At 37.5% G+C, this 26,741-nt stretch overlaps 4 protein-coding genes across 8 annotated transcripts; 1 reads left to right on the top strand and 3 right to left on the bottom strand.

Annotated features, from left to right (window-relative positions):
- Window positions 1-614: 614 nt before the first annotated feature.
- On the bottom strand, window positions 615-9,953 carry LOC148915993 (sterol 3-beta-glucosyltransferase UGT80B1-like). 2 transcript variants are annotated; one of them, XM_089054602.1, is made up of 14 exons: window positions 9,308-9,953; window positions 9,101-9,217; window positions 8,177-8,325; window positions 7,487-7,729; window positions 6,864-6,975; window positions 6,251-6,421; window positions 5,540-5,603; window positions 4,208-4,265; window positions 3,920-4,097; window positions 3,589-3,719; window positions 2,867-2,969; window positions 2,046-2,122; window positions 1,641-1,688; window positions 615-815 (listed from the first exon to the last, which is right to left on the bottom strand). In XM_089054602.1, exons 1-14 carry the CDS (start codon window positions 9,375-9,377, stop codon window positions 630-632), a joined length of 1,707 nt encoding a protein of 568 aa, XP_088910728.1. In that variant the 5' UTR covers window positions 9,378-9,953; the 3' UTR covers window positions 615-629. The 2 variants fall into 2 exon arrangements, with proteins under 2 accessions (XP_088910728.1, XP_088910727.1); XM_089054601.1 differs by having other exon boundaries at window positions 9,101-9,953.
- A 767-nt stretch (window positions 9,954-10,720) lies between these two features.
- On the top strand, window positions 10,721-12,603 carry LOC148915992 (uncharacterized). Of its 2 annotated transcripts, XM_089054603.1 has the most exons (3): window positions 10,723-10,861; window positions 11,126-11,249; window positions 11,375-12,603. In XM_089054603.1, the coding sequence occupies exons 2-3, from the start codon at window positions 11,217-11,219 to the stop codon at window positions 12,458-12,460; spliced, it is 1,119 nt and encodes a 372-aa protein (XP_088910729.1). In that variant the 5' UTR covers window positions 10,723-10,861; window positions 11,126-11,216; the 3' UTR covers window positions 12,461-12,603. The 2 variants fall into 2 exon arrangements, with proteins under 2 accessions (XP_088910730.1, XP_088910729.1); XM_089054604.1 differs by lacking the exon at window positions 11,126-11,249 and having other exon boundaries at window positions 10,721-10,861.
- A 931-nt stretch (window positions 12,604-13,534) lies between these two features.
- On the bottom strand, window positions 13,535-16,912 carry LOC148915991 (butanoate--CoA ligase AAE1-like). Of its 3 annotated transcripts, none has more exons than XM_089055317.1 (3): window positions 16,682-16,912; window positions 15,744-16,063; window positions 13,535-15,156 (listed from the first exon to the last, which is right to left on the bottom strand). In XM_089055317.1, exons 2-3 carry the CDS (start codon window positions 15,939-15,941, stop codon window positions 13,690-13,692), a joined length of 1,665 nt encoding a protein of 554 aa, XP_088911443.1. In that variant the 5' UTR covers window positions 15,942-16,063; window positions 16,682-16,912; the 3' UTR covers window positions 13,535-13,689. The 3 variants fall into 3 exon arrangements, with proteins under 3 accessions (XP_088911443.1, XP_088911442.1, XP_088911444.1); XM_089055316.1 differs by having other exon boundaries at window positions 16,691-16,912; XM_089055318.1 differs by lacking the exon at window positions 16,682-16,912 and having other exon boundaries at window positions 15,542-15,887.
- A 4,448-nt stretch (window positions 16,913-21,360) lies between these two features.
- LOC148915990 (UPF0496 protein At1g20180-like) lies at window positions 21,361-22,797 on the bottom strand. Its single transcript, XM_089054569.1, has 2 exons — window positions 22,613-22,797; window positions 21,361-22,517 (listed from the first exon to the last, which is right to left on the bottom strand). The coding sequence occupies exons 1-2, from the start codon at window positions 22,650-22,652 to the stop codon at window positions 21,463-21,465; spliced, it is 1,095 nt and encodes a 364-aa protein (XP_088910695.1). The 5' UTR covers window positions 22,653-22,797; the 3' UTR covers window positions 21,361-21,462.
- Window positions 22,798-26,741: the final 3,944 nt, after the last annotated feature.

The raw sequence follows: 26,741 nt of genomic DNA, 5'->3' as shown, positions 1-26,741 counted from the left end.
ACATGGGAGCTATGTATTTTTAGTTAAGAAACTATAATTCAGGTCAAAACGAGCAAAACATTGTGAAAACATCTTTGATATGCATTGTTTGGCCCATTGCTTAAGCTCTAGTGTTTTATTTGTTGTCTAATATAGTGTCAGAAAAGCTCTTGTTGCAGGAGGCCTCGTGTTCAAACCCCCCAATTCTCATCTCAGTAATTTGTTGATTGCAAAGTGCAAGGTGAGGCTGCACCTATATAATAAGCCTCTCCGCGTGCAAGATGGGGCAATACATGAAGGAATGTGTGTGTGAGCTCGATACACATTGTTAACTCATTCTTTAACAGTTTAATCTGTTGGGGGTCCAGTGGTTGTAACAACACACACACACACACACACACACACACACACATACACACTCATGCATGTGTAATCTCTTCATGAATAAAATCTATAGCTAGGTTGTATTTGATTCAATAAGAATTAAGAAATATTAGGTATGAAAAGCAATCTTAAGTTGTCACAACTTTGAAAAATAACTAGAATAATGAATGCCATAAGAGTTAAAATAGTATAATTATTTCCATATTGTACTGCACCCGTCAATTTCTTCAGTCAGATGATAAATAATTTTCAAGCTAACATGTTTTCTACATAAAATAGGCAGAAATAGAAATTAGAAATACCTCTGGCTCCAGCATGAATCTGATAGCATTTGAAAGGCTCTCGACACTGAGCTGAGAAATAGGTATTGGTGCAGGCCCCAAGCCTTTCTCATGAATCCTCTCACCCCAGAAGAACTGATCTCCAAAGAATGGCACTATGGTTGTTGGACACTGTACATTGTAAAATAGTGCTGTTAGATCATCTCCAACAAGTTTCAACTCCCTTCGAATAATAAACAAATAAATAAATATATCTAACAGGTAAAAATAGCTTTAATTGTCACAGATCGTTGAGACTATTATCCAACCCAAGACCACACAGCAATGGATGGAGACGCCTAAGATCTTCTAGACTACTATGCAAGGCTTCCATTTACCCTTGTTGGATGATAGTCTTAACAAGCCCCTCATGTGTGTGTCGCATTCAAGCCAAAAATGAGGACAACTTAAATGGGTGAGGTAGGAGCATGTAGGTGGGAGCACGTAGGTGGGAGCACATGTGGCCATTAGGCCCAACACATGGATGACTTGCACTAATACCATGAAGATTTTGTGAGTTTTCTTAATATATTCTTCTTAAGTGGAGGATCCGTTCAATCTTACAAAGACTAAACTAGTAAATATAGAATAATAAAGCATAGATTAAAGAATAGAGTTGACTTGAGAGAGCTATACACAGTAACTCATAAAAACAAATAACGGAAATTAAGAAAGTTGTGTAACATATTATGTGACTAAAGTTATCTTGTATCACATAATATGTTGACTCATTCAAAGTACTCTTCAAAACATTGATCACAGAATACTTTCTTTTCTTTTTCAGCTTGGCAAGATTTGAATCAGGAAACGACCCCAACTCCACTCCACCCTTACCACCTCAGCCACAGGCCAGGTGGGTTGATGCCAAAAAGTCTCAGAAACATGTAAAGATAATGCATCCATTATCCCAGAAAGTATGGATATCGGAACAACCACACCGACTGAAAAGAATCTTACCCCAGCTCTTAATCCTGTAGCTGTGGTTCCAGCACCACCGTGATGAACCTGCATATTAGTGGTAGTATAGCTTCAAGTTAGCTGACCATCCCCAAACTCTAAACAATAGATATTTAACAAAAACATGCAGTAATAATCAATCTCTACAATTTTTTCTCAATTGATTTACCCACAGTTTGTTACTGTATGGCACTTGGAAATTTTCAGTTTCTCTAAAGATTACAGGAGTAATAATTAGTTAAAAAAGAACAAAAAGTGAAACCTACTACTAATCTGTAGACTAAAAACTAACATTTTCTTAAAGAAAAAAAATTAAAAAAAGCTTATTTTTGTCAAAAAATTAAAACAATTCACCTACATCTAAAAGGTCCCTTAAACTTATTTTTTAAAAAAAATGCAACTCACTACTGCTGAACATTGAGGAAACAGCCAATCGTGAGGACAGTCCTCCAATAGGAAAACATTATCAGATGCTTCTGTAACTGCAACATGGAAATCAAATTAGACAAAAGCATATCAGATGCTTTATCATTAATGCAAAACAACTGACTACAACTGATTGTCTTTTTCCTTTTTTTTTCTGGGGTAAAAATACCGTTATAACAAACATGTAATTTGATAGGAAATACAAAAAGTAACATGAATAATCAATTGAAATTCGAAACACATAAAGGAAATACAAACAAATGGGAGAGTATGTCCAAGGGCAAGCATATGTGAACAATAGGCATTATATAAACCAATAAATTATGGGAACAATCTTTGACGTAACCATTACAACAAACATAATCGGACAGAAAATACAAAAACTAACATGAATACTCAAATTGGCATTCAAAACAAACAAAGGAAATAAAAAATGTGTGTGTGTGTGTGTGTGAGAGAGAGAGAGAGAGAGAGAGAGCATATGTCTAAGAGAAAGCATACGTGAACAGTAGGGTTTACAGACCTTCTAACTGTAATGCTATCATGACCCCAATCAAATTCCAAATCTTACAAAAGTATCATCCCAAAAGATGTAGCCTTTATTAACTCTACTGTTTCTTACCAAAAGATGCAACAGAAATTAATTAAAAATAATGGCGATATAGTCCAGTTCTATATCAACATGGACACTGATTGGAAAACCAAAGTGCGTAATATGTAAAGAACTATAAAATACTGTGGAATTTCCAAGGAATATCAGATTAAAGCATGAAATTTTATTGGAAAAAGAATACACTTACAATTCCCCAGGTCCCCCCAACCTCTGTCAATTATTCCTCTCTGTCCTGTATCTTTCAATGCCTCCAATATAATCTCCGTAGTTTTCTTGGGGTCCTCAAGTGGCTTAACAAGCAACAGGTGTAGTTTCAGATTTTAGTGCTTTCAAAAGTCATGATGAAAACATGATTTTATAAGCCACGAATGTGAATCATGAAAGAATTAAAAGGTTTACAAAAAAAGCCATCCATCTATACATATCCCACCTCCCTCTTCAAAAGAAAAATATACTTTATTATGTCCATAAATTATCATCCAGATTCCATGTAATGACAGAAATATCTAGAGGTAGAAAATTCAAGTCTACACTATATGCAAAGGTAGGAACATTATCATTTTTGGAAATTAATTAGTATGGTTGTCAAGCTACTCAAAGAGCCCTTGGAACTTCGTTAACAGAAGATACATACAATATTAGACGAGATAACCGTCCATTTTCTAGGAACAAGGTTAATTCCCACCAGTCCTTCCAAATTTGATATAAGATTTGATTATAACATAGCATGTACCCTTCCTCTCTGTTGAAGCAAAGCATCATGTACAGGAGCTTATATATTTTTAGAGTATAAGAGCCTCTCTTCTAATTGTGATACTTTTGAAGGAAAAACTTGACAAGAAACTAACAGAAGAATAAAAAAGGAATACACACTACAACTCGAATCACTTCATACATGAGATCACATACCATGCTTCCGAAGCCAATATATATAGGTTTCGACCCTTTCTGAATCCAAAGAACAAACTCATCTTGAGGTTGATGCTTTGACCCAAGGTTTAGGAAACAATAACCAACGACATCCACAAGAGGCCCCCAATCTGCAAGTATTATACATTGTCAAACCTTCCATCAAATATAGCATAAACATTGCATACATTGACACAGGCAGTGACTAAGACAGTGAAGGATGTCAAATGACAGCTGTTATATTCACATTGAGACGAACTCCATTAAACTTTCAAATATAGCATAAACATAGCACACATTCACACTGGCAGTGACTAACACAATGACTTACCACTTGGCTTTGGCACAACATGAGGGCTCCACATATAGCCTGTTGGCAAATGAGATATTGATCCATGGTATGTGCTGAAGTATGCAATAGGAGCAAGCTTCAACTTCTTTTTTCTGAAATCATTAATATATCCCCTAATGCCCCACCATATCAGCAAATCCACAACAATATATGAAAGCTGGATGTGGCAAAGACAAATGGGAATAAATTTGTCATGAAGTTAGTTCAGTAATTCAAAAAATATGACAATAAAATAAATAGAAATAGAACACTAAACAAAGAGCATACCCAATAACCAGCACTTTGAGGTACACGTGCCAGTGGGTGAGGAAATTCATAAGTAGGCCTGCCTATAGAAAAGACAGGTAAGATGGCATAACATAGAAAAAAGTTCCAATCGAAATAAACCAGTATTCACATGCTACTGGAAAAATAATAATAAATAAGAGCATAAAATATTTAAACTCCATTAATTAGAATCTCGAGTAATTTCATACATGTCAACTTAAAACATCAATGTAGTCCATGTGACTGAGAAAGTCTTTTCCAACCTTTTCTGCTTCTGGGTGGTATATATTAAGTAATAATTATATTTCCAACACTTCACTTGACACTTTCTAAAATCTAAACTAAGGAAGAAACTTATGGAGGTAAACCTGGATCTTATATATCAAACACTGGTGAAGATCAAAAGGCTCAAAATGGGAGCATTCTGATCCCATCCATGAAACTGTTTTAATCCTGGACCTAACAATCTACGATCACCTCTTGTGTTGCCTCTTTTTTTAGCCTCTTAGTAGAATGTTACTGAATATACATATAGGGAAACATTCTCTAATTAAACAGTCTACCATATTTTCCGACTGTCAATTTGAACAACTTCTCAAGTGGATTCTTGTTTGAATGAGTGGTCCAGAAGATTGACAGGTCAAACACAACATGTCAGATTGTCTTCCAAAAGAACATTACTTGAGACACATACACATGGATATTATTAATCTACTCATGTATACAAGACGTGTGTAAACAAGTGAAACTGGGCCATCTTATTGTTGACTTAGTACAAATATTATTCCAAGCATTGCTCTAGTTTAGAAATATAGATTCTTCAGGAGAAGTAAAAGTTGACATGATACATGCATGCAATATACATATGTGAGCCCTTAAAGTGAGGATGTTTGCATTTTAAGATACGTGTGAACATCCTCTCTCGGGTCACCCTGAAATGCAATTCAATGATTAGAAAGGTCTGTTGCTTGGGTCGCTCCTTAAGCATCATCCATGTAAAAACTCACCAAACCGGTAACTGTTTGGCCATCTAAATTTTTCGAACAATCCGTCAGCTAAAACCAAAATTACTTTCATTGCAATCAAATGGCTAAACAATTTTCTGTTTGGCTGATCTTTTGCATGGATGATTCCTAGAAGAGAACCTAAGAAATGGGCGGTTCCAATCATTGGAAAGCAGACTGGGGATAGTTTTTATTTTTTTTTAATGCAAACACTCACCTGAAAATTATCCAAGATTTATGTTTCACAATTTGTCAAAGAACATTCAATTTGTAAATGGTGTTTTTTCTGTATCAAAAGAATGCAAGAAAAGAACTGGTCAAAACTCACGTCCATGGCATTGTGAAGAAAATATGAAGGGGTACTCCAAGAGCTTCAGCAACATGAGCATGTCCTGCAAGACAAGAAGTGGTTAAGAATATGTTCATATATTCTTATATAACAGGAGGATAAGGTTAACACTTAGTTCCTCTCTCCTCAGACAACATATTCCACCAAAACTATTTGACTTTAAGGAATTAGCAACCACGGAGACATCTATTTACTCTTAATAGCCGAACTAGAAATAATGTCTCATTCTCCAATAAATAGTTATACTTCCAAGTTGTAACTGGGCCAGGCCCAATATGTTATACAACCATCTGTTACTAAGTCTATATTTCAGTGCATGGCTTCCAACCACTGTGTTATTCTCCTAAGATCAATGGGGAAACTATTCTGATTTCAAGCCCGATAGGACCCTGCACCCAATGTAAGGGAGGGTCTAGAGTTTCAATTAAACTTGATTAGAATGGCATGGTCCAGTAATAAAAGATGAGGTAAGACGCAAGAAGTCTGAAATGAAGTGTTAACATTTACACAAGTGACACAACATTTAGAGAAACACACAGGACCAAATCATAAGCTAAGAACACAACTTTCTAATTCTATTGTCAATAAAAGCTCATTCTAAAACCCTGGCATAGACAGCAATACATACTGACTTAAAGAAAATATAACTCAATTGAAGTGACATTAAATATTCCACTTGTGAGAACTCACCATAAGCAGGAGGGTTTGCAATAATTGCCTGTGCCTTAAAAGGCACACCAGTTTCTATATCTGGTTCTGTGCAGGCTGGAAGAAGAGATTCAATAATTGCCTTCAGTTGCTTTCTTTGTATAGATATTTCTGCTGGCCCAGATGGAATGAGACCTTTGTTTCTGGCCATATCTAAAATTAAAAGGCACTGAATTTCAGTTATTCAATAAAGAACTTGAGGGGAGGATGTGATAACATTAAATATATTTAGACGTGTTAAAGATTGTCCTTCAATTTAAAGTCCAAGCAATGAAAAATCTTCAACTTTGGCTAAAAAAATATAGAAGTTAGTAATTCTAAAGCAGTCAACATTCAAATATTTAGCTTGAGTTTCACACAAACTCTTACAGATTGACTTTCATAAGAAATTATGGAGAGAGGGAGAGGGAGCATGAGCCAGAAAATTATTAATGCTTCTGTCACACCTCTAAAGAATCACATGGTAGAACTGACCACATATCAGGCAAAATAGACAGGGACACAGGAAGAGAATCTACCAACAATATCGCCACAAAAATAAGATAATTTGCAATATATTATCAAAAATGTATTTTTAACATTAGGGACCTCTTACATCCTGCCAAAACACGAGGATCACCACCCAAAGGATAAAAGTCTACACCAGCTGACTTTACAAAAGCACTGAAGTTAGCATGAGTTGCCAGCCTAACATGATGGCCAAACTCCTGCAAGAAAACATCAAACCATCTAAAATCATTAAACCATGGAGAAAATAAATGTAGACAATAAGGTAGGTACCCTACATTATTTTATAGCAAGGACAACGTTACAATCATTAACCTATCCACATCCTTTTAGCCCAAAACTTTGAGACGCAATATATCACAACAGTGGTACAAAACTAAGCTTCAGAATGCAGTCATTGGACCAACAAAACAACACCTAACCATAAAGATATCAACAATATCTGCACTTGCTTAAGAACCAGTACATCAAGTAGAATCCTCATAACATCTGTATAATAAAAATTTGTATTACAAGTACAAACTGAATGCCAAGGTTACATGGATCTTAAATGTAATCTGGATTGATGAGATGTTGATTTTGAAGGAATTCTTTCACACTGAAGACATATCATGATATTTATAACTACAAATACCTACGAAAATACTAAGAAATCAGTGGCATCAAAAGTAAGCTATTCAAAACAAAGTCATCCAGTTATGTTAGACATGCCTGAAATCTCTTCGCCATAGCCAGAAAAGGCTGTACATCTCCTCTTGTTCCAACCACAAGTATGGCAATTTTCAACCTTGGAATTGACTTGGTAGTACTGGAAGTCATATTATCAAGATTGACAGGCACATCTTCAATACTCTGGAGCTCTAACAACTCAGAGGCAACAGGTGCACTTTTTTCTAAATCAACTTCTACTGTTCCATCATTTTGTATCTTGACCATCTCAACAATTAATTTTTTCTGCAAACCAAAAACAAAAATAATGATCAACCAAGGAGAATGAACCACAAAAATGTGCAAGAGTACATAAAACCATCTACATTTATAATTTTGTTAATGCTGATTTGGAGGATGGTGGATAACTAGCAGACTCAGTGGTTGGAGCCACTAAATTATTTAGCAGTGATATAACTCAATTTATGTCATTATTCTTATTTAATCATCAGGTCCGGAAACAGTATAAGATACTGTAAGACAGGGACGGTGTCGGACACTCATGCTTTGCAAATAAAATTAGGGAACAACATTCAGCATTAAGTTGCAGTTGCATGAAAGAAACTAGCCCAAACAAGCATGTTTGTAATGAATAATGCACATCTCTTGTACCTTCTGCAGTTAGACAAATAAAAATTTATATGCAAACATGAGTATGGCAATGAACTAGCTCATGCAGATGATGGTATCTACCTTTTCACGCTCTGACAGTCTATCCAGCTTGAAGTCATGCCTGGGAAGTCCCTTCTTCTCAGTCATGGATCTAGAGAATTTAATCTCATGATCCTCAATTAGTAAACCTTTGGGAGTGCCAATAGGTGCAGTGATGTAATGGTCCAAGCCTTCATTAACATATGCTTAGGTATCAGTGAGCATATATCCGATAAACACTAAAACAACAGAATAACATACGGTAAAGGTGTTCTAATATGCTGTTAAAGTCCAACAACATCGGGGGTCAGTATGATCATATCATCCTACTAATTGGATTAACGGTTCTGATCATATCATCCTACTAATTGGGTTATTGGTTCAGATCATAATCAGACTATCCAACTAATGGGATCATAATAAGATTCATGTCATCCTCCGATCCAATTACAAGCTTAGTAATAGGTTTGGCCACAACAATAATGGTGGATATAATCATATAAATCCCTCAATTTTACAGTCTGAGTTGTTTCCACAATTTAGACCACATTAAGTTTTACTTTTTGTTTCTTTTTCGGTTTTGTCTACCACTTCAATCTGGGCATCTATATTCCATGTTCCAACACTTAGTTACATCTAGAAGGAACTTCACAAAGTAATTTCTGATTACTAAACTATAGATAAACATACAGTAATAACTACAAAGGTATAGCTGCTTTTGTTGGTTTTCGTTTTCCCATTGTATATACAAATAAATTAACAAACTCTGGTTATGTAGAGATAATATCAAGTTTCTCGGCCAAATAATAGTAATTCCATATTGTCTAGAAATTATTAGAAGCATATAGTTCACACTAAAGAGAAAGAAGCTGATCAACTCTCTTCCCGGAAAAAGCTTCATTTTAAGTCCTTCAATGCATAACAAACAAGATAAGCAACAATAACTCAGACTACGTGGGCACTAACCTCTCTGAGGTGTCTGAGGTGAAGAACCAACATTGATCTCCTTTGACTGAAAAATCTCTAAAACTGAAGTGTGCCTAGAAGAATTTGTCTTCTGATTCCTCTCCTCCCGAAAAGAACCTGCATCCAAATTGTTCATTTGAAGACTTATTATATTATCCATTTCTAGTGACTTATAATAAATTCCACAAGCGTGCTGAAAATCCTTACTCTGTTCTTGGCTGCTAACACTTTCCTCTACCAAATCTTTCAAGGGATGGTCAACCCCATTACTCCCCATTTTGCCTATTGCAAGGCTTGAGCAATCGAAGCCCACGAAACCACAACTCCAACAACCTTAGTTTCAGTTCCTAATATCCAAATTCTTGAATTCACTAAAAAGTGAATCTGAAAGCATGAGGCAATATCAACATCAACCAAAACCACCACCTAATCCCAACTGCAATAACTTACAATTCAGTTCCCAGTACCAAAATGAATCTACTGAAATTGCTGTTGAGGATGTTAATAAAGACAAACAACAACAAAAGACACACCAAAACAACAACCCTCAAACCCTTTAAAATCAGTTCCCAATATCCAGAACCTCAAGTACAAAACAGAGAGAAGAGCTGAGAAACCAAGAAAGCCCAACCAACAACCAAGACCCACCAGTCCCTCAATTTCAAAAACCTTAAACAGCTCCACACAGGGTCTAAATTATTGAAATTTAGCTGTTGCATACGCGGATCATTGACAGCTCTACTTGCTAACTGTAATTTGACCCACCACTACCAGTCAGTCAAAGCACAGAACGTTTGGTGGCCAAAAGTTTTAAAGTTTAAACCGCCTTTAAATCCCAAAAGCAATACCAAATTGAAGAAAAGTGAACTTTCAGCAAAGAATCCAAAAACCAAAAACCAATTTTATGGGTGCTGCTGAATTTTGATGCCCAATAAAATATGGCGCTTCAACTCAACTCAACTCAAGTGCTAAAGAAAAGTCGAAGAACTGCTACAGACAAAGGGAACAAACTTGAAGAAAATTTCCGGGTCTTTGAGTTGAGAGGTGGTTCTGTTGCAGAAGCAGCAAAAGACAGGGGAGGGGGCAAAGGAAGCTTCTCACTGTCTGGATTTCAATGAACATGGACATACATGAGACAGAGTTGTACGGGACTGAGTCGTGACTCGTGCAAACTCTAGTGCTTCTAATTCATGTCATATCAAATATGTGCTAACTCATCATAACAGCACTTTAATTCAATATGAATTTTCAACTTTGCCCTCCTATGAATTCTTATCGCCTCAAAGGTTTGGGGATTATGTTTTTTCTGATTTATTTTTAATTATTAGAACAGTTAATTATATTTTTATCTATGTGGAAGTGGGTTCACTTGCCACGTCATCCATTCAAGTGGTGTGATGATTTATGTGTATGAAACTACAAAAACACCCCTGCCACGTCAGGAGTACCTGGGAAAGTGGGAAACATGAGACAAAAATTATGGTACCGTCCCTTCTGCAGCGCACTATGCTTCTTCTTCTTCTTTGCTCTCTCACGCGAGCTCGACAGAGGGGCAATTCTCGGCGTGCAATCGGCTTCGTCCGACCTCCGATTGACGTGATTTTTGTTGCTAAATGTTCTCATCATCCCCTTCTACATCACTCATTGATCATCCGCTCCGATTTGCCACTTTACGCTGCTGATTTTAGCTCCAAAATTTCTTAGAATTCCGGCCACTGTGAGTTTGACTGGCGATTTGGGTTACTTCCGCCCATCTTTCAGGTATGGTCCAACAACCAAAGTTTCTTAGTCGTTAAAGATCTTCATTTTGGTATGAATTATGACTGGTTATTTGAAGTTTTTCGTCGTCCAAAAATTACTCCGGCAAACCACCAGCTGGGAGGCCCGTGGGGTACTGTTGAATTTATGTGCTTGGCTCGGTGTGTAGTCCTCTATGTCCTGAGCATGAGGGTGTGCTCAGACTTGCGATAGTTTGATTGACTTTTGTCTATTGTGACTTTTGTCTTTTATCTATGGTGTGCTCAGGTTTGTTTGCGCTTAAGAAAAAAAAAATCTCCATGGATGGTATGTTTGTGTGAGAACTATAGGTCATCTCCGAGAGAGTCTGGGGTTAACTATGAGGAAGCGGGTTTTGTTAAGTCTAAGTGAGGTATTAAGTTTCAGTGGGAGGAGTCTTTTTTGTTGTTGAACTTGAAATAGTCTTAATTTAATGCTTGTTTATCTTAGAGTGGGTATTCAAATGTTTAATTAACTGTTGACCTTGTTTTCTAATAGGAAATGGACCCAATAAAAGGAAGAGGAAGAGGAAGATGCATAGGCCGCCAAGGCAGAAGTAGAGCCGGAGCTTTACCACAGACAGAGGTTGTTTCAGAGGTTCCGGAAGATTTTGAGCAGGAGCCGGAAGTTTCGCATAGGGCAACACCTGTGCCCACTGTACAGTTGGATGTTCATACGACAAAGTTGTTTGCTGAGTTCTTAAAGGCCAGAGGACATGGAGTTGCTCAACCTGCGTCTAGGGATCCTCCATTGCCTGAACATGTTGCTAATTCTCGATTGTGTGCATTGATCATTGAGCTCAAGGCACTAGGAGCTCAACCTTTCTTTGGGGGGAGTGATTTCATGATGGCGGATTACTGGATTCGTGACCTGAAGAACTGCTTTAGTATAATCGAAATCACAAGTGTGGAAAAGAGGAAGGTAGCCGCTTTTCTCTTACAGGAGGAGGCTCGTGTGTGGTGGGATACTGTGGTCAAATCCAAGAATGAGACCCAGATGGATTGGGAAGAGTTTGAGGCTCTCTTTTATGATAAGTACTTTCCTTATGTTGTGAAAAAGGCGTTACAACGTGAGTTCCTGGAACTTAAACAAGGGTCCCTAACTGTAAGGGAATATGAGTCCAGATTTTCAAAGTTGCTTCGTTTTGCACCGGCGTTTGATGAGGAGTATACAGCTTATCGGTTTGAGGAGGGATTGGCTGATCATATCGGTATGTATGTGGTTGCCTCGACACACAAGACCTTAGTTGAGGCGGTACACTGTGCCATGGCAGTCGAGAATAGTATTGAGCCATACAGACTGTACCAGGATGAACGAAGAGACTATAAGGGCAAAGGGAAGACATCATCTCAGAGTAGCTATGGCTCGGGTAAACATGGTGGTATTAGAAAGAAACAGAGAACGACAACTCTGTATGAAGACATCACAGCTGCATCTGGTCAAGAGGGTGGGCTAGGGGAGTGTTACCATTGTGGTGGAGTTGGACATATGGCTAGAGATTGTATTAATCGCAGTGCTCATGTATGTTACACTTGCAGTCAGCCGGGGCATATTGCTAAAAATTGCACTCAGGGGCAGACCTGAGTGTTCACTGGGTGGCAGAGAAATGAGGAAATGGAAGTTATGTTAACTATTGTTAGTAGTTTTGTTGAAGTGTTGTTTGATACTGGAGAATCATGTTAACTATTGTTAATAGTTTTGTTGAAGTGTTGTTTGATACTGGAGAATCATGTTCATTCATTTCTTAGTTTAACTTAAGAACACTTGACACCTCATCAATTTAACATAAGATCAAATGGTTAAATTCACGGAATATATAAATTGTTCGAATATTAAAACATTACGGTGTAAATTGACAAAATTAAAATCCTGTGGCTCATTTTGAGAGTGACCTTGAACCTTCATGGGCTAATATGTTGGGGTTTTCAGCTTTAGACTACACACCATTACAAATTTTATGTTGAACTATATTATAATTTAATGACAAAATAGACATAGACAAGTTATTCCATAAAAGATAAAAACATCTAAGTACTAGCATATAATAGTTTTTTGAGATTCCGGTATGAGTTTTCAATTTTGAGTCAATTCAACCCTTCAAATGGTTGGTTATGTTTAAAATTTGACCAGTTTCTGAAATTTTTCAAGAAAATTCCGAAATATGTACTGAAATTTTCCAAAAATTGAAAGTTCTCCAAATTGGACTGGATATTGAATTCCGAATTTTAACATAATTGAAATAGAATTTTCATTCCAAAAATCAACCCTAGTTCTGGGCTATCCTTAAGTAAAACGCACGCGTTTGCAGACAAATTTTTGTTTGCAGTTTTAAGCGAATTTCAGTTTATACGTTACATAATAGGTTTTGGTCATGAACAATATGTTTGCATGGATTTGAAACCTTCTTACAAGCTTTAGAACACCTACTGTATTGTGCAGTGAAGTTGAGTTTTCATGGCCCAAAGTTTAGCTTGAAGAGAATTGATGACAAGGGAGGCTAAAAGATGTAATTTGGCCTTTTGTATTTGATCTTAACTGGAGTTACTAATTTCTGCTGAATTTAGGTATACTCATTCTGGATCAGAATGAATTCAATCCAACTTAAATTTTTCTGGTTTAACTGACAAAAGTATTCCTGCATTAATGTAAAAAGAGGAATGAAAAAGTGGCACACTTACAAGTTCCCATTACTAAATTTCACAGGATAAAAGTGTGGATGGAGTAGCAGAACAAATGGCAATTGACAATGCCTACTTACAACTTGAAAGAAACAGACTGTCAAATAAAACAGTCATCAGCTACAGCAAGAGGCTTTACAGTTTGCTGATGGTGTTCTTGGTGAGGCTTTCCATGGCCTTAGCCTTTTCTCTCAATACAAACTTCTGCACCTTCCCAGTCGAAGTCTTTGGCAGATCTTCAAAAACAACTGTTCGAGGAGCCATATAGTGGGGTAACCGATCCTTACAAAACTTAATAATCTCCTCTGTACCAGTTTTACAGCCATCCTTCAACTTCACAAATGCACAAGGTGTCTCCCCCCAATATTCATCAGGCCTTCCCACAATAGCTGCCTCAAGAATATCTGGATGACTAAAAAGCACTGATTCCACCTCAATTGTGCTAATATTTTCGCCCCCGGAAATGATAATATCCTTCGAACGGTCCTTTAGTTCTATGTAACCATCCGGGTGTTTCACCCCCAAGTCCCCACTACGAAACCATCCACCTTTAAATGCATCCCTTGTTGCTTGATGATCTTTCAAGTATCCATTCATCACGGTGTTGCCCCTGAACATAACCTCACCCATGGTTTTTGCATCAGACGGTACACTCTTCATGGTCACAGGATCTTTAACATCGAGTTCCTCCATGCCAAGATGTTGCAACCCCTGTCTAGACTTGATCTTTGCCTGTTCAACCCGAGGCAGGGAATCCCATTCAGGCTTCCAACTGCAAACTGTCCCAGGACCATAAGTTTCTGTCAAACCATATGAGTGGGTTACATTGAACCCAAGTTCTTCCATCTTGAATAGTACCTGGGCTGGTGGCGGTGCAGCTCCAGTCATGACTATTACCTTTCCCGGAAGTGGCCTTCGCTCATTTTCTGGTGCATTTACAATCATGTTTAAAACGGTGGGTGCACCACCCATGTGGGTCACCTTGTGCTGAGAAATACAGCTAAATATTCCTTTTGCAGTGACATTTCTTTGGCAGATATTGGTGCCACCCTGAGCAGCCACAGCCCAAGTGAGGCACCAGCCATTGCAATGAAACATGGGCACACACCATAAATACACAGGCATTGAGGGCATCTCATTGAGAAGAATTGCTGCAAACGAATTGAGATAGGCACCTCTGTGGCTATAAATGACACCTTTTGGGCTTGATGTAGTACCTGAAGTGTAGTTGAGTGAAATTGGATCCCATTCGTCTTTTGGCTGTTGGATCTCAAAATCGAGTTTTCCCCTTCCTAATAGGCTCTCATATTCCAAGTTCCCAGAAATGGGGTTGCAGAACTCAGGGGACAATTGATTACTCTCTGGGATTAAGACTAGAACAGGTAGCTTGGTTCTAGTCTTGGACAGAATGTCAAATGCTCCTTTAGCAACATGGAAAAGTTGGTAGTCTACAAAAACGAATTTGGCATCAGAATGTTTTAATAATACTGACACCATTTGTGAATCATGGCGTACATTAAGTGTACAGAGAACTGCGCCTGCCATTGGAACACCAAAATGGAGCTCATACATTGCTGGGATATTTGGAGCCAATGCAGCTACCTGTGGGAAAAGGACATCACGAATTAATCTGCACTGGTGCTTTAAGAATAAGGCAAAGAGGAGTAAAATCTAAGAAAGAAAAGAAATCAAAAGTTTTAATGATTTATATACCCCAAGCCTTATGTGAAGAAGAGGGTAATTAGAAAAGAAATTCAGGGAGAAAAAAGTGTTGCACTGTGAGCATGACATGCACATCATTGGCTAGACTGAATCTCATGGAGATACAGAAGGATGGCCAAAATAAACATGGATTTTGTGAATCACTCTTAAAGGAGAAACTTTAAAATTCAATTACTTCAGCTACAAATGTGTTCAAAGTGGCCGGAACATGGTAGTAACGACACAAAAACATCATCAAAATCTGAAAGCAAGGAGAACAACCAACCTCCTCTCCCTCACTATGTTGATTGGATATTGGGACATGTCACAAATCCAAACTTCCCCAAAAGGAAATACAAAAGAGCAAATAAACAAACCAAACCACTGAAACCATAAAAAATGAAGATGCAAATTGCAAAGTAGTCAATAATGGGAACAAACAGAGCAAAACTTCTACAATAACATGAAATAAGTAGTTTGTTGCAAACCACATCTCCACGAGAAATTCCGAGCTGGGAAAGAGCAGAAGCGAGTCTGGTGCATCGTTCAAGTGTCTCTCTCCAAGTGTAGATGATGCTTCCGTATACAACAGAAGGCCTGTCTCTGTAGACTATGGCCGAGCGCTCCAGGAAGCTGATTGGAGAGAGGGGGATGTAGTTAGCAGAACACCTGATTGAACCCTCCATCAATTTCACCAGTCAGGCAGCCCTGTCCTTTTGAATTAAGTGATGGAATAGTCTGAGAAGTGATAAACCTCCAAACTCAATATAATTTTTTTCCCTGTGAGTTATCAGTCATCGGTTCTTTTCTGTTTTATACACCAGTATCAGAAAGAAAAGAAAAGAAATCAATTATAGAGATAAAATAACACAACTAGCACAAGAAACTATCACAGGAATGAAAAGGTAAGTGTTTGACTAGTATACAAAACTTGGGAAGAAGATAAAGGGCCAAAACAATGAAGGTTGAAATTTTGTATGGGAAATACTGAATTTGATTAGCATAAAAATCTGCTCATTTCACCGCCCACCTTTGGACTTGGGAAAGATTGAATTTTCATATTACAATTGTTGACTATCAGTACATGGACAAGAGAAAGCTCCACCTATATACCATTTGACCATCTCAACAATACCAAAACCATTCTGCTTCATAAAATCAAGCATTCATCTATTTATGTTGTAGATTTCATATCAGCTTTCATGTTTTGCTTGGACAGAGCAGAATCTTTTTTCTTCTTAATCTATATATGTCTTTGTTTTTTCATAATCTAGATTAAAACCCACAATCAGGAAAAATTTTCTCGACAATCCAAATTCCTAATTCAAACTAACCCACATCTTTTATAGCAAAGTAAGATGAAGAGAAATAAAACTTTCCCACATCAGAAATTATAAACCAAAGCAATCAGATTGGAGAGAAAGACCTATCTTACTTGGGTTTGTTGTGTTGCCGTTGTGATTTGCGAGTGGTTGAGAGGCAGAGTGAAGACCGAAGAGAGAGAGAGAGCCTATTCAGCGTTACATTGTCATCATATTTATATAAAAAGAAACTAAAAAAAAATCAGTTATGATCTCTCTCTCTCTTCACCTGCTTCAGAAAAAAAAAAACACTCTCTCTTTTTCGATAAATACTGAAAAGATGTTTATGACAACCAAGAGATTTGACAATTTCTTCCTATTCTATTGCAAGACCTATTTTACATTGTGAATTTAAACCAAAAATCAGCATATATACACATATATAATGAGTACCACATCTATTGTAGAATACCTCTTTTTTTTAAAAAATTTAAAAATATACAGAAATTTCAGGATTACATTCATAATTTAGTCTAAAAAGAAACTAGCTACAAAGAGCCATTACAATAATAAAGCGATCCAGCATCAAAATTTAGACAATCTGCGACTCATCTATTAACGATCATGTAGGATTGAAGAAACTTTGGTATAGACATCCCAACTATAAGAGTGCAAACTCAGAACAAACCAAAATAAGTTAAGCTTGAAAAAATCAAACCATAAGAGCATCCACAATGGGCTCCCTAAACCACCTCCTTAGCTAAAATTTGGGGAGGAATTGAAAAAACCCACCTCTAATCATGCTCTCTATCCAGCTCTTAAAATAGGAGAGACCTCTAGAAACTCCTAAATCCGAGGAGAGAGAAAAGGCTCCTAGTGACTCCCTATAATTAAATGCTACCATATTTTATTATTATTTTAAACATTTATTAATGATATCTTTAATTTTATCAATTTTTTTTTCTTTCTGCATTTTATATTTGTAATCACTTTCTATTGCAAGTTACCTACACCGTCTGTTCTATTCTTTCTGCCGTAGCTGTAGGTGCTTTGCAAAGCACAAACAAACATTTTTTTTTCGATTCTTTTCACTGTAGACATTTGCAAAGACACTAACACCTTTTTTTTTTTTTTTTTTTCCTTCTCTTTTAAGTTCTTTTCCCTGTAGGTATTTTGCAAACCACAACAACCATAGAATATCAAAATTGAACAACAAATAAACTTACAATATCATTGTAGTTTATTATTTTGGAATATTTAGTATTTGAATATGAATATTTTATTGCAAATCAGGAATTAAATTTAAAAAGAAGTAAAACATTTATGACTCTCCAAATTAGGGAGTATGGTTGAAGTTGGAATTTTTTAGAGAGCTCCTATAATAGCTTTTTGTGTTTTTAGCTAAATTTTAACTAAGAAATAGGAGTGTGATTATGGATGCTCTGACATGACCGCCTGCACTTCTCAAACCGAGGCGGACCGTCTTGGTGCAGACATCACACGATGCCGGGCCCACTACTAAAAATCCAAGACATCCTACCAAAATTTTGGCAGGGTCTCCCCTAAAATGCTCAAACTCAATAATATTCAACCTGCATAATTTACATAATAAGTATATTCCAATTGCAGCATGCTTTTAACATACAACAATCCAACATAAAATAGCCTCGGCCTCAAGTAGCAACTTAACATGGGCGATAACAGAGCATCTACAGAATTTGTTTACAACAAATGGAGTAGAAAGAATTTACACAGACCTAACAACTAATGAAAAGTTTGGAGCTCGCTCCGCCTGAACGCTTCCAAAGCAACTACTGCCTGGGGAGCGCAAAACAGAAATATGTGAGTGGATAAAAATAAAGTTTAGACTTTAAATCAACATAATAACCCCACTATGTAAAAATAATGTTCTAGCATGCAGTTTCACAATTCATAAATCAAAACTCAAAACACAGTATTCCAAAGTCCAAAACATCTCCACATTTCAAATCCACAACTCATTTCCCAATGATATGCAACTCTCATCAACCCGTAAACACTCATATATAAATATATATATATATATATCTAGGACTATAATATAATATATACTTCTCTCCATACTAATGTACCGGGGAAACAATCCAACCGGGATTGTTAATGTACGCAGGATTTAAACACTAACCGGCGTCCGGGATGAGTAGTCCAACCGGGACGAACTCCATAGCTCACGCCGCATCGCCAACGACACGTGTAGCTCACAAATCTCATAACAAGTCCTACGCAGATATCATCACCCCACCGCATCGCCAACCACGTGTGTGATGATACTAAGCAATATACATACTCTTTCCATACGCCGCATCGCCAGCGACACGCATGAAAAGTGTCTCACACACCGCGCTAACGACATGTGTGAGACCCAATCTCATGGCCTTCCCACCCCACCGCGCCAACGCACGTGTGCGGGAAGCCTAGTAACTAGGGAATGGTACTCACCTAACATACTCATACATCTCACAACCATCCTCAAACTCATATCGTTCCACAATCTCACCACAACAACCTCTCATACTCTATACATAGACAATATAGATAGTCACCCCAAAATCCATATCAACATATTCATCATACTCAAATATATGTATCCATACTCAAAATATATTACAATACGTATAAGAATATTCAAATCCATCAACCAAATAATTATAAAATCAAAATCACCATTTAAAATATATGCACAAATCTTTCATCAATAAAACCATGCATATGCTTAAAACAAAGTCCACTCACAAATAATCCTAACTTTGCCGCCCGAGAGGGTCCGTCACGCTTTATGAATGGTCGATGAAGTACCTATTTCGAGATACGAACCCTTGATTATTATAACGTACTTCAAAACGGAAATTCACAAGAAGAAATACTTAAATCCCCAAGTTCCCGGTACTCTTACGTCCCAAGGAATATCCTAAGGTCCTACAGTTTGGGAATCGCTTCCGATCGCACGGTAATCGCGATTTCCTAAACTTCAAATTATTGAATCGAACATCTGGGGCTCCGATTCACGATCCGCAAAATTCTTATAGGTTTCTAAGAGTACCTAGATCAACATACTTCAGTTTGAAACGATCCAACGGTTAGAACTTATCGAACCGGATAACGCACAATATGCGAAATCCGTTCGATAGTCAAACGACATCCAAATTGAGATCCGCAAAATCCTAAGCACTCGTGACGACCTAAGAATCTCATCAAGATAAAGAGTAACTTCTCCAGCCTTGCCCACGCGCCGCCACACGCTGCAACGTGTAGAGAAATTTCCGACGAAAATCTCCAAATTACGAACCACCCTTCCAATCCTAGATACTACTCGACTAATGGAGCATCTTTTTCAACTACGGCAACGCGTCCATTCGGACGGCAAGTGGCGAATTTCACATTGAAAACCGCCAAAACCTAACTTCCAAATTGTGAATCTAAATCAGAATCGATCAATTCCTATCCAACAGCCACTAAAACACGTAAATGGATGAGAAACCTCACCTACCCGGAAATGGTGGTCGGAGGAGAGATCGAGCGATCGGAAGTTCTGTCGCTAGCGACTTTTCCGCGTTTTCGAATATCAAGGTTCGAGTGTCTTGGGGAAGAGTCGACGGGTGGTCGGAAGTGGTGGCGGTGTGGTGGTTTCTGCTTGAACGATGAGGGAAATCGCAGAGGGGAGGGGAGAAGACGCGAGAGAGAGAGAGAGAGAGGTAAAATTGGAAAAAATCTGATTTTTACCAAACTCTTCAAATATTTACGCGCCACCGAACATATTTTGATCGCAAAACTGTTAAATCTCCGATTCAAGCCTTCACTTTGTCTACGGTTTCGTCTCGACCACCTACTTAACCAAACCACTCGTGGTCCCAAAATCTTCCGAATAAGAAATTGACCAAAATTACCCTTAACCCAAGAGTAAATTAATATTTTCTCTTAATTAAATTGAAATAGGAAATAACTGGAGTCGGGGTGTTACATGCTCTAACAATATAAATAAAACACTCACAATGTAAAGATGGAAAACTCTCATAATGCAGAGTACCTCTCTAAAATCAGGTGCAAATGATATTAAGTGATAGCCAGTAAAGTGGTCGTTAAATGCAGGTGCAAATGATATTATCAATATAATAACATACATATTTTCTCCTATATAGACATCTGCATATTATTATTATGTAGATGCTATATATTTTATATTACCTCTCTATATTTACAATGATATCCACACAATAATAACTGCGAACACACCCATTAATATGTTGGTTCAATCTTTTTGTATTGGAGCTGAATCAGTTGTTTGGAAATATATGGGAAAAAGCCGAGAATCTGTGGAGGTTGTGATAAGAACATGTTAGGTGGTCCCCCTTTGGATCCTTGTGTGGTTGTTGTCTTGCCGATGGTTCTTGTCCGCATTTGGCTTCATTGCCCTTTTTTAATGGTACTTTCATAGTAGCTTGCCAAATTTGTTACGCAAACAACCATATTGGTATTTGACAAGTCACAGACACCACTCGTACCGACTTCATTCCAGATTGCACATTTCTCGAAATAAAGTTGGGGTGAGCATCACTAGCACTCATCACTTCCCCTCGAGAGGATTATCCCAATTAGGTTTGAAAATAACATATAACGATATACGCAATCTAATGAAATGATGCATACCAAACACAATGTCAAATAATATTTTTTTATTTTTTTGAGCTGACAACAACGTCGAGTCTTCAAAATAGATCGGATGCTTACACAATTGTTTTATTTTTTAATATAAAAAAAAAATAACATGAACCCCCAATAAATACTGTAGTATAATTATGTATAATTTACAGATATTGAATTACTATGCTGTACAAGACTTTTATATAGCCACCTTCCTAGACTCCTAAAATCAATTGTCTACGCAAGATTTTTTCATCTCCTTGATGACCAAAGCTCTAGCTCTATTGATCGTCACAAGACACAAATACACATGCTCTTGAAGCTCCTCCACTTGCTTTCTGAACCCAATATCACTCTTCTTAAGCTCCTTCACAACTTGCAACGAAAACTTATCCTCTCTCCTCTCCAAGCAGAACCGAATCATTGACTTGTTGTGTTCAACCTCATCATGAAGCCTTGCCACAAGTCGGCTCATTGTGTCGAAATCCCTGTTCAGAATGTAAGTCCCCTTGGCGGCTACATCAAGTTGCTCTCCGACTTTGGTAAGAATCCTACTTCTCAAAGACGGGATACTACTCAACTTTTTCTTTAAGCGCTTAAATGGGAAGCTGATGATAGCTGGTCCCATAAGCAAGGCAGTAAGAGTATGTACGGCTAGAACAACAGCTGATATAGCAATCAAACTACAAGCTGCTGTTATGCAAATCCCAGAAGCCTTTTTGAAAAACTTGATGAGCTTAATCTTCCGCGACACATTTTTTCTCATCAACTTCAGGTGGTGCAAAACCGACGAGTACTTGTCATGAATGAGCTCAAAGTCATGGTTATTAGGATTTGAAAAAGGGTTAATGTTGTTTTGGAGAATGAACAAGTTTAGTTCAGAAACAATCGATTTGATTTTGTTCGGGGAAAAGTCCTCAAATTTATCAAGTGCTTGTTGAACGACGCGGTGGTTGGATTGGATACGTTTGATGCTTTTTAAGAGGTGGCTACATATTTTTGAGGCCTCAGCACTGATGTCAAAGTAGTTGAGCATAAGGCCTTTCAATTCAGGCACCTTCGAAAGAATCGCGGATTCAAGAATACCAGGTATGGCTTCTTGACCAGGTTCTAGGAGGACTTCTGAGAATTTGTGATCATTGCTGTAACTAAAAGAAGATGATGGCTCGTTTACAAGCAATTGAGCCTTATTATAGAAGTCTGCATATGATTTGGTTCTAAATGCACTGAGGTACTCATCGTTCAGATTGAAGCTTTTTCGAACTTGTCTTATCACTTCTTTCCCTGAAAACCAATAATCCAAAATTGTAGAGGCAAAAAAAGATGAAGATATAACTTTCAACCGAAAAATTAATTAAACAAAAACATATACAACATACCTTTTGCAATCTTTGAAGAAGCTTTAAGTTTTGCCCACATATTGAGGTCGATCTTTTAATCGGAACAACAAACTTGATGTCAATCTTAGCTAGGTTAAGAAGAAGAGCTAGCTCCCAATTTGTGAAGAAGAGATTTAATAATGATCTTGAATTCATAACCCACCTGTGGGGCTTGCTTAGAGCAACTCCACCCATATTGCCCTTAGCCATGGCAAGGGGGGAGCTAGCAGCCACTATTCACGTGAATAGTGGTTGCCCTTGCAAAATCAATTTTGTGTTTCCACCCGTTGCCTAGCTAAGCATTATTCATTTTTTGTTTTATTCACAATTTTATTTACCTTAATAATTAATGTGGATAATATTTTCGGATAAGATTTTCGGTTCCTACGTGTCAATACTATTCATATCTCATAATCGGATAAAATTTTCAATTTCAAATTTCAGATAAATTTTAAAAAAAGGCTGGTATTTATAGAAAAATTCATTAATTTTGGGTATTTTTAAAAATTTTCCGAATTTTTCCAGATTTTATGGCAAAAAATTGGCTGCTTGGATTGGAGGAAAAATCAGATCGGAGAGCAGACGACGCCACGCGGCAATGGAAAAAAATCAAATCGCGATGCGTAGCGATCAGAGCGAGGGCATCTTGTAGCGATCTTGTGTGATCGAAGCAAGATCATAACGAACCCTCGCTTTGGACCCGGGCTAAAGTTGCCTTGGCCACTTGGTGGGTCCCACACCCCGGCCCGGGCCGCATGGCTGGAAACGGATTTTGTTTTTTCCCTCCTCGGGCTGGGCTGTGCTGCTGGACTTGCTCTTATAAGAACCTTAAAAGAAAGAACAAGGGGAAGGGCTTGAATGAGCTAGCTATTCAACTTTGTAGCTAGTCAGTTTGTTGAATATATCTCTGCTTTATTAAAAGGCTGTTTAAGGATTGTAGTTCACGCTGTCTTTTTCGTAACTCTAATATTTTCATGAGAGAGAGAGAGAGAGAGAGAGAGAGAGAGAGAGATGAGTTACTTCTCCAATTTGTTTGCAAGCTTTAAGGCTAAATTTGCTGAAGAGTCCTCCCTTCTTGAGGACCTTTTTTGCATCTGACACAGCCCTCTTTGGCCTCTCTTTTTCGCCTTTATGTATATTTTCTTCTTACAGTTATACATAACCTATATAGAGGAGTATCAAGGAGGCCGAAAAAACACTGCTTCAAGCCTACAATCAAAGTGGCCATTGTACCCTTCAAGATGAAATTCTCATTTATACAAGTTATATAAAACAAATAAATAAATAAAATAAGTTAATTATAAGTTTTGGGGGGGTATACGTACACACCTTATAGAGGCACCTCTGGATGTTTGCATGGCCTATCACCAATTTTGAAACTCAATCATTGATGTCTAGTAAGCTATATATATTTATCTTTGTCATGCAACTGGTACCAAATCCCAAATTAATCGTGTGTTTAGCAATCTATCATTGTCACATTTTCATCATCAATCAATCAATCAATGCTCTTCTCTCTTTCGTAGATGTTCTTCTTTTCTTAAATATTTCCATGATCTAAAATAAAAATTTCTATTTTAATCGAAGCATTATCTGTTAGAGTATATCTACTTTCATCAATTTGGCAAATGTGACATAATTTGTAGGACTTTCTGGTATGTAGATGTATACGTACCTAATTAATTAATGAGAAACCATAGTCCCCAAGAAACTGCCATGCATGAGAGCCACCATTCGTAAATACAATAAATTTAGTTTCATGTTCTAAATATCAATACTTTGCCTCCCTCACTACACTTTGCATCATTGTTCCTTTGATTTGGAGCACATAAAACTTTGGTCGGTGTCTCGAAAATGAGAAGCATGTATAATAGACATAAACTTCAATGACTTAAACAAAGGTTCAAAGATGCAAGACTTGTTCGATTCTGTAGAGTTGTTGTTTTCTTTTTGTAGTTATTTTCTTTTAGTTAAAGATATAAAGAGGAAAAAGGATGGTACGGGGGATTGTACCTTAGTGGTTAAGAGCTTTTTAGTCTTAAGGTTCGATTCCCCTTTTTCCCAATATAAGATGAGAGAAATGAGAGAGCGATGAAAGATGATCACCAGAAGAAGAAATGAGTGAGAAAACAAAGAATTAAAACTTGAAATTGTTTTTAATTTTCCGTTCTATGTTTTTTACTCCCCTAACATAAGGGCTTAACCCACCTTTAAACAAACATGCAGAGGGAAGTAGCATTGAGCTGACATAACTAGATTAGGTCGTGAAATATGGGAATGGCTTTAGGGAGCGTCGATGCTTCACCAAGGTTGGTCGGCAGGCAGGCAAACCTGAAACCTGTTAATTGAAATATGAGGGTAGAAGTTAGAACACCGCTAACAATTTTTGAGTTTGTCAAATCAGTGCATTTGAAAAAGGCTTGTGTGATTAAAAAGACATGGCGTCTCATAATTGAACAATAAATGCTGCGCTAGGACACACGTGGAGCCTTTAGCTAATGACATGTGGTACTGCAGTTTACAGGTTTAGAGAAGATATATGGGAGAAAGTCCCATGCACGTAAGGAAAGATTTCACAAGATACTCAACCTTTAAATGAGAGAGAGAGAGAGAGAGAGAGAGAGAGAGAGAGAGAGAGAGAGAGGAATAAACGTGGAGAGTTCAACATGTGATGGAGGGATCATGCATATCTCATGCATTTGGTTTGGCAAATTGGCATTCTTCTCCCAAATATCATTAATTAATGCGTAGAGCTAATAGCCTTTTTGTTTTAAGAAAAAAGAGAGGATAATAATGCATATATACGTGTATATATATATATGCGCGAAAATGATGTGAGGTCACACCCATCACACTGCTGTATCATTCATTCATATTACAACACGTGTATAATCTAAGTTCATGATATATTCATCATATGTTATCCAGTAATACTATAACACATATAAGATCATGAGACGGTGTCACATCACACTTCAAAATTTGTTATGCATTTGGTCTCCTACATGTTTTCCTCATCCGCTATAAAAATTAGGCTTTTTAACACAAAACATCTTTAAGGTTCATGAAACTATTAGGTTGCGTTCTGCCAACGAAGTCTAGCCCAATGGAAAAGGACCTTAACTTGCAGACCAGAGGTCTCAAGTTCAAATCCCCACGGCATCATAGTTATGTGTGTGTGTGTGTGTGAGAGAGAGAGAGAGAGAGAGATCCTCATGCCCTGCAGTTTAGATTGGGGATGACAACGGGTCGGGTAAGGGTCGGGTATGACAATACCATCCATGTCCCAGCTCTCTATCCCTGCCCTCGTCCCTGAACCCATCCCCATTTAATAGGTTTCGGGAATCCCGTCCACGTCCCGTCGGGGACTATTCCCACTACCACCCGAATACCCCTTTTTCTGCATTAAAAAAAAACCGCATTTGGTAACTTAGTTGATAAATCGCTTTCAAGAGAACAAAACAATGAAAACGCGTCTGATAAAGAATACGTGAAAAAGACAAAAATAGTGAATATGTAACTTTAATTAAAATGCATTATTTTTTTTAATACAACATTATGTAATCAATATGTGAGTTTCAAAAAAAAAAAAAAAAAAAAATTAGTACGTATATTATTTTTTAAAAGTATTTTTTTAATCATCTAAAAAAATACCATTTAAAAAATAGAATAAAATTCTAAAGTATAAAACTAGAATTATATATATATATATATATCTCTTTCTCTCTCCTCAAAATTGAAGAATCAGACCAACCCCCCCTCTTTTTTCCACTTTCTCTTCATGCTACTGCACTCTCTCTTTGTCTCTCTCTCTCGGCAACCTCACCTTCCAGTAGCTTCCTAGCTCCTTTTCCTTTTCTTGGACTGAAAATTGTTCGGCAATTAGTTGTTCAACAATGGTGGTTCAATTCAATTGCGTAGAGATTCTGTTGGGTTCGATTGAGTGACGGTGATGTCAATCTGGTTCGATGGGGCAGTGGTGATTTTGATTGTGTAATAGTGGTGGTTCAAGCTCTGCGTGTGGTTCTCTGCTGTCAGCGTCTGACAGTGGTTTTGGTCTGATGGGGAGAGAAGATTGAGTGAGAGAAGCATCGTGTTTTCAATGTTTGTTTTCTGTGAGAACGAAAAC

The sequence above is a fragment of the Prunus mume genome, linkage group LG6 (genome assembly GCF_029339155.1).
Source record: "Prunus mume cultivar Tortuosa linkage group LG6, ASM2933915v1, whole genome shotgun sequence".
Taxonomy (NCBI): domain Eukaryota; kingdom Viridiplantae; phylum Streptophyta; class Magnoliopsida; order Rosales; family Rosaceae; genus Prunus; species Prunus mume.
This window is presented reverse-complemented; position numbering and strand designations above follow the sequence as displayed.

What these genes read in the sequence shown, in the direction of transcription:
- LOC148915993 (XM_089054601.1), bottom strand. Translation starts at nt 9,377, where the DNA reads ATGGGGAGTAATGGGGTTGACCATCCCTTGAAAGATTTGGTAGAGGAA. An exon ending in CTATGGCGAAGAGATTTCAG is followed by an intron (nt 6,976 to 7,486) that starts GCATGTCTAACA and finishes GTTTTCTTGCAG; the next exon opens with GAGTTTGGCCATCATGTTAG. An exon ending in TTCCTCAATGTTCAGCAGTA is followed by an intron (nt 1,689 to 2,045) that starts GTGAGTTGCATT and finishes ACTAATATGCAG; the next exon opens with GTTCATCACGGTGGTGCTGG.
- LOC148915992 (XM_089054603.1), top strand. Translation starts at nt 11,217, where the DNA reads ATGAGGAAGCGGGTTTTGTTAAGTCTAAGTGAG. An exon ending in TTTTGTTAAGTCTAAGTGAG is followed by an intron (nt 11,250 to 11,374) that starts GTATTAAGTTTC and finishes GTTTTCTAATAG; the next exon opens with GAAATGGACCCAATAAAAGG.
- LOC148915991 (XM_089055317.1), bottom strand. Translation starts at nt 15,941, where the DNA reads ATGGAGGGTTCAATCAGGTGTTCTGCTAACTACATCCCCCTCTCTCCA. An exon ending in GAATTTCTCGTGGAGATGTG is followed by an intron (nt 15,157 to 15,743) that starts GTTTGCAACAAA and finishes CTTTTCCCACAG; the next exon opens with GTAGCTGCATTGGCTCCAAA.
- LOC148915990 (XM_089054569.1), bottom strand. Translation starts at nt 22,652, where the DNA reads ATGTGGGCAAAACTTAAAGCTTCTTCAAAGATTGCAAAAG. An exon ending in TTCTTCAAAGATTGCAAAAG is followed by an intron (nt 22,518 to 22,612) that starts GTATGTTGTATA and finishes ATTGGTTTTCAG; the next exon opens with GGAAAGAAGTGATAAGACAA.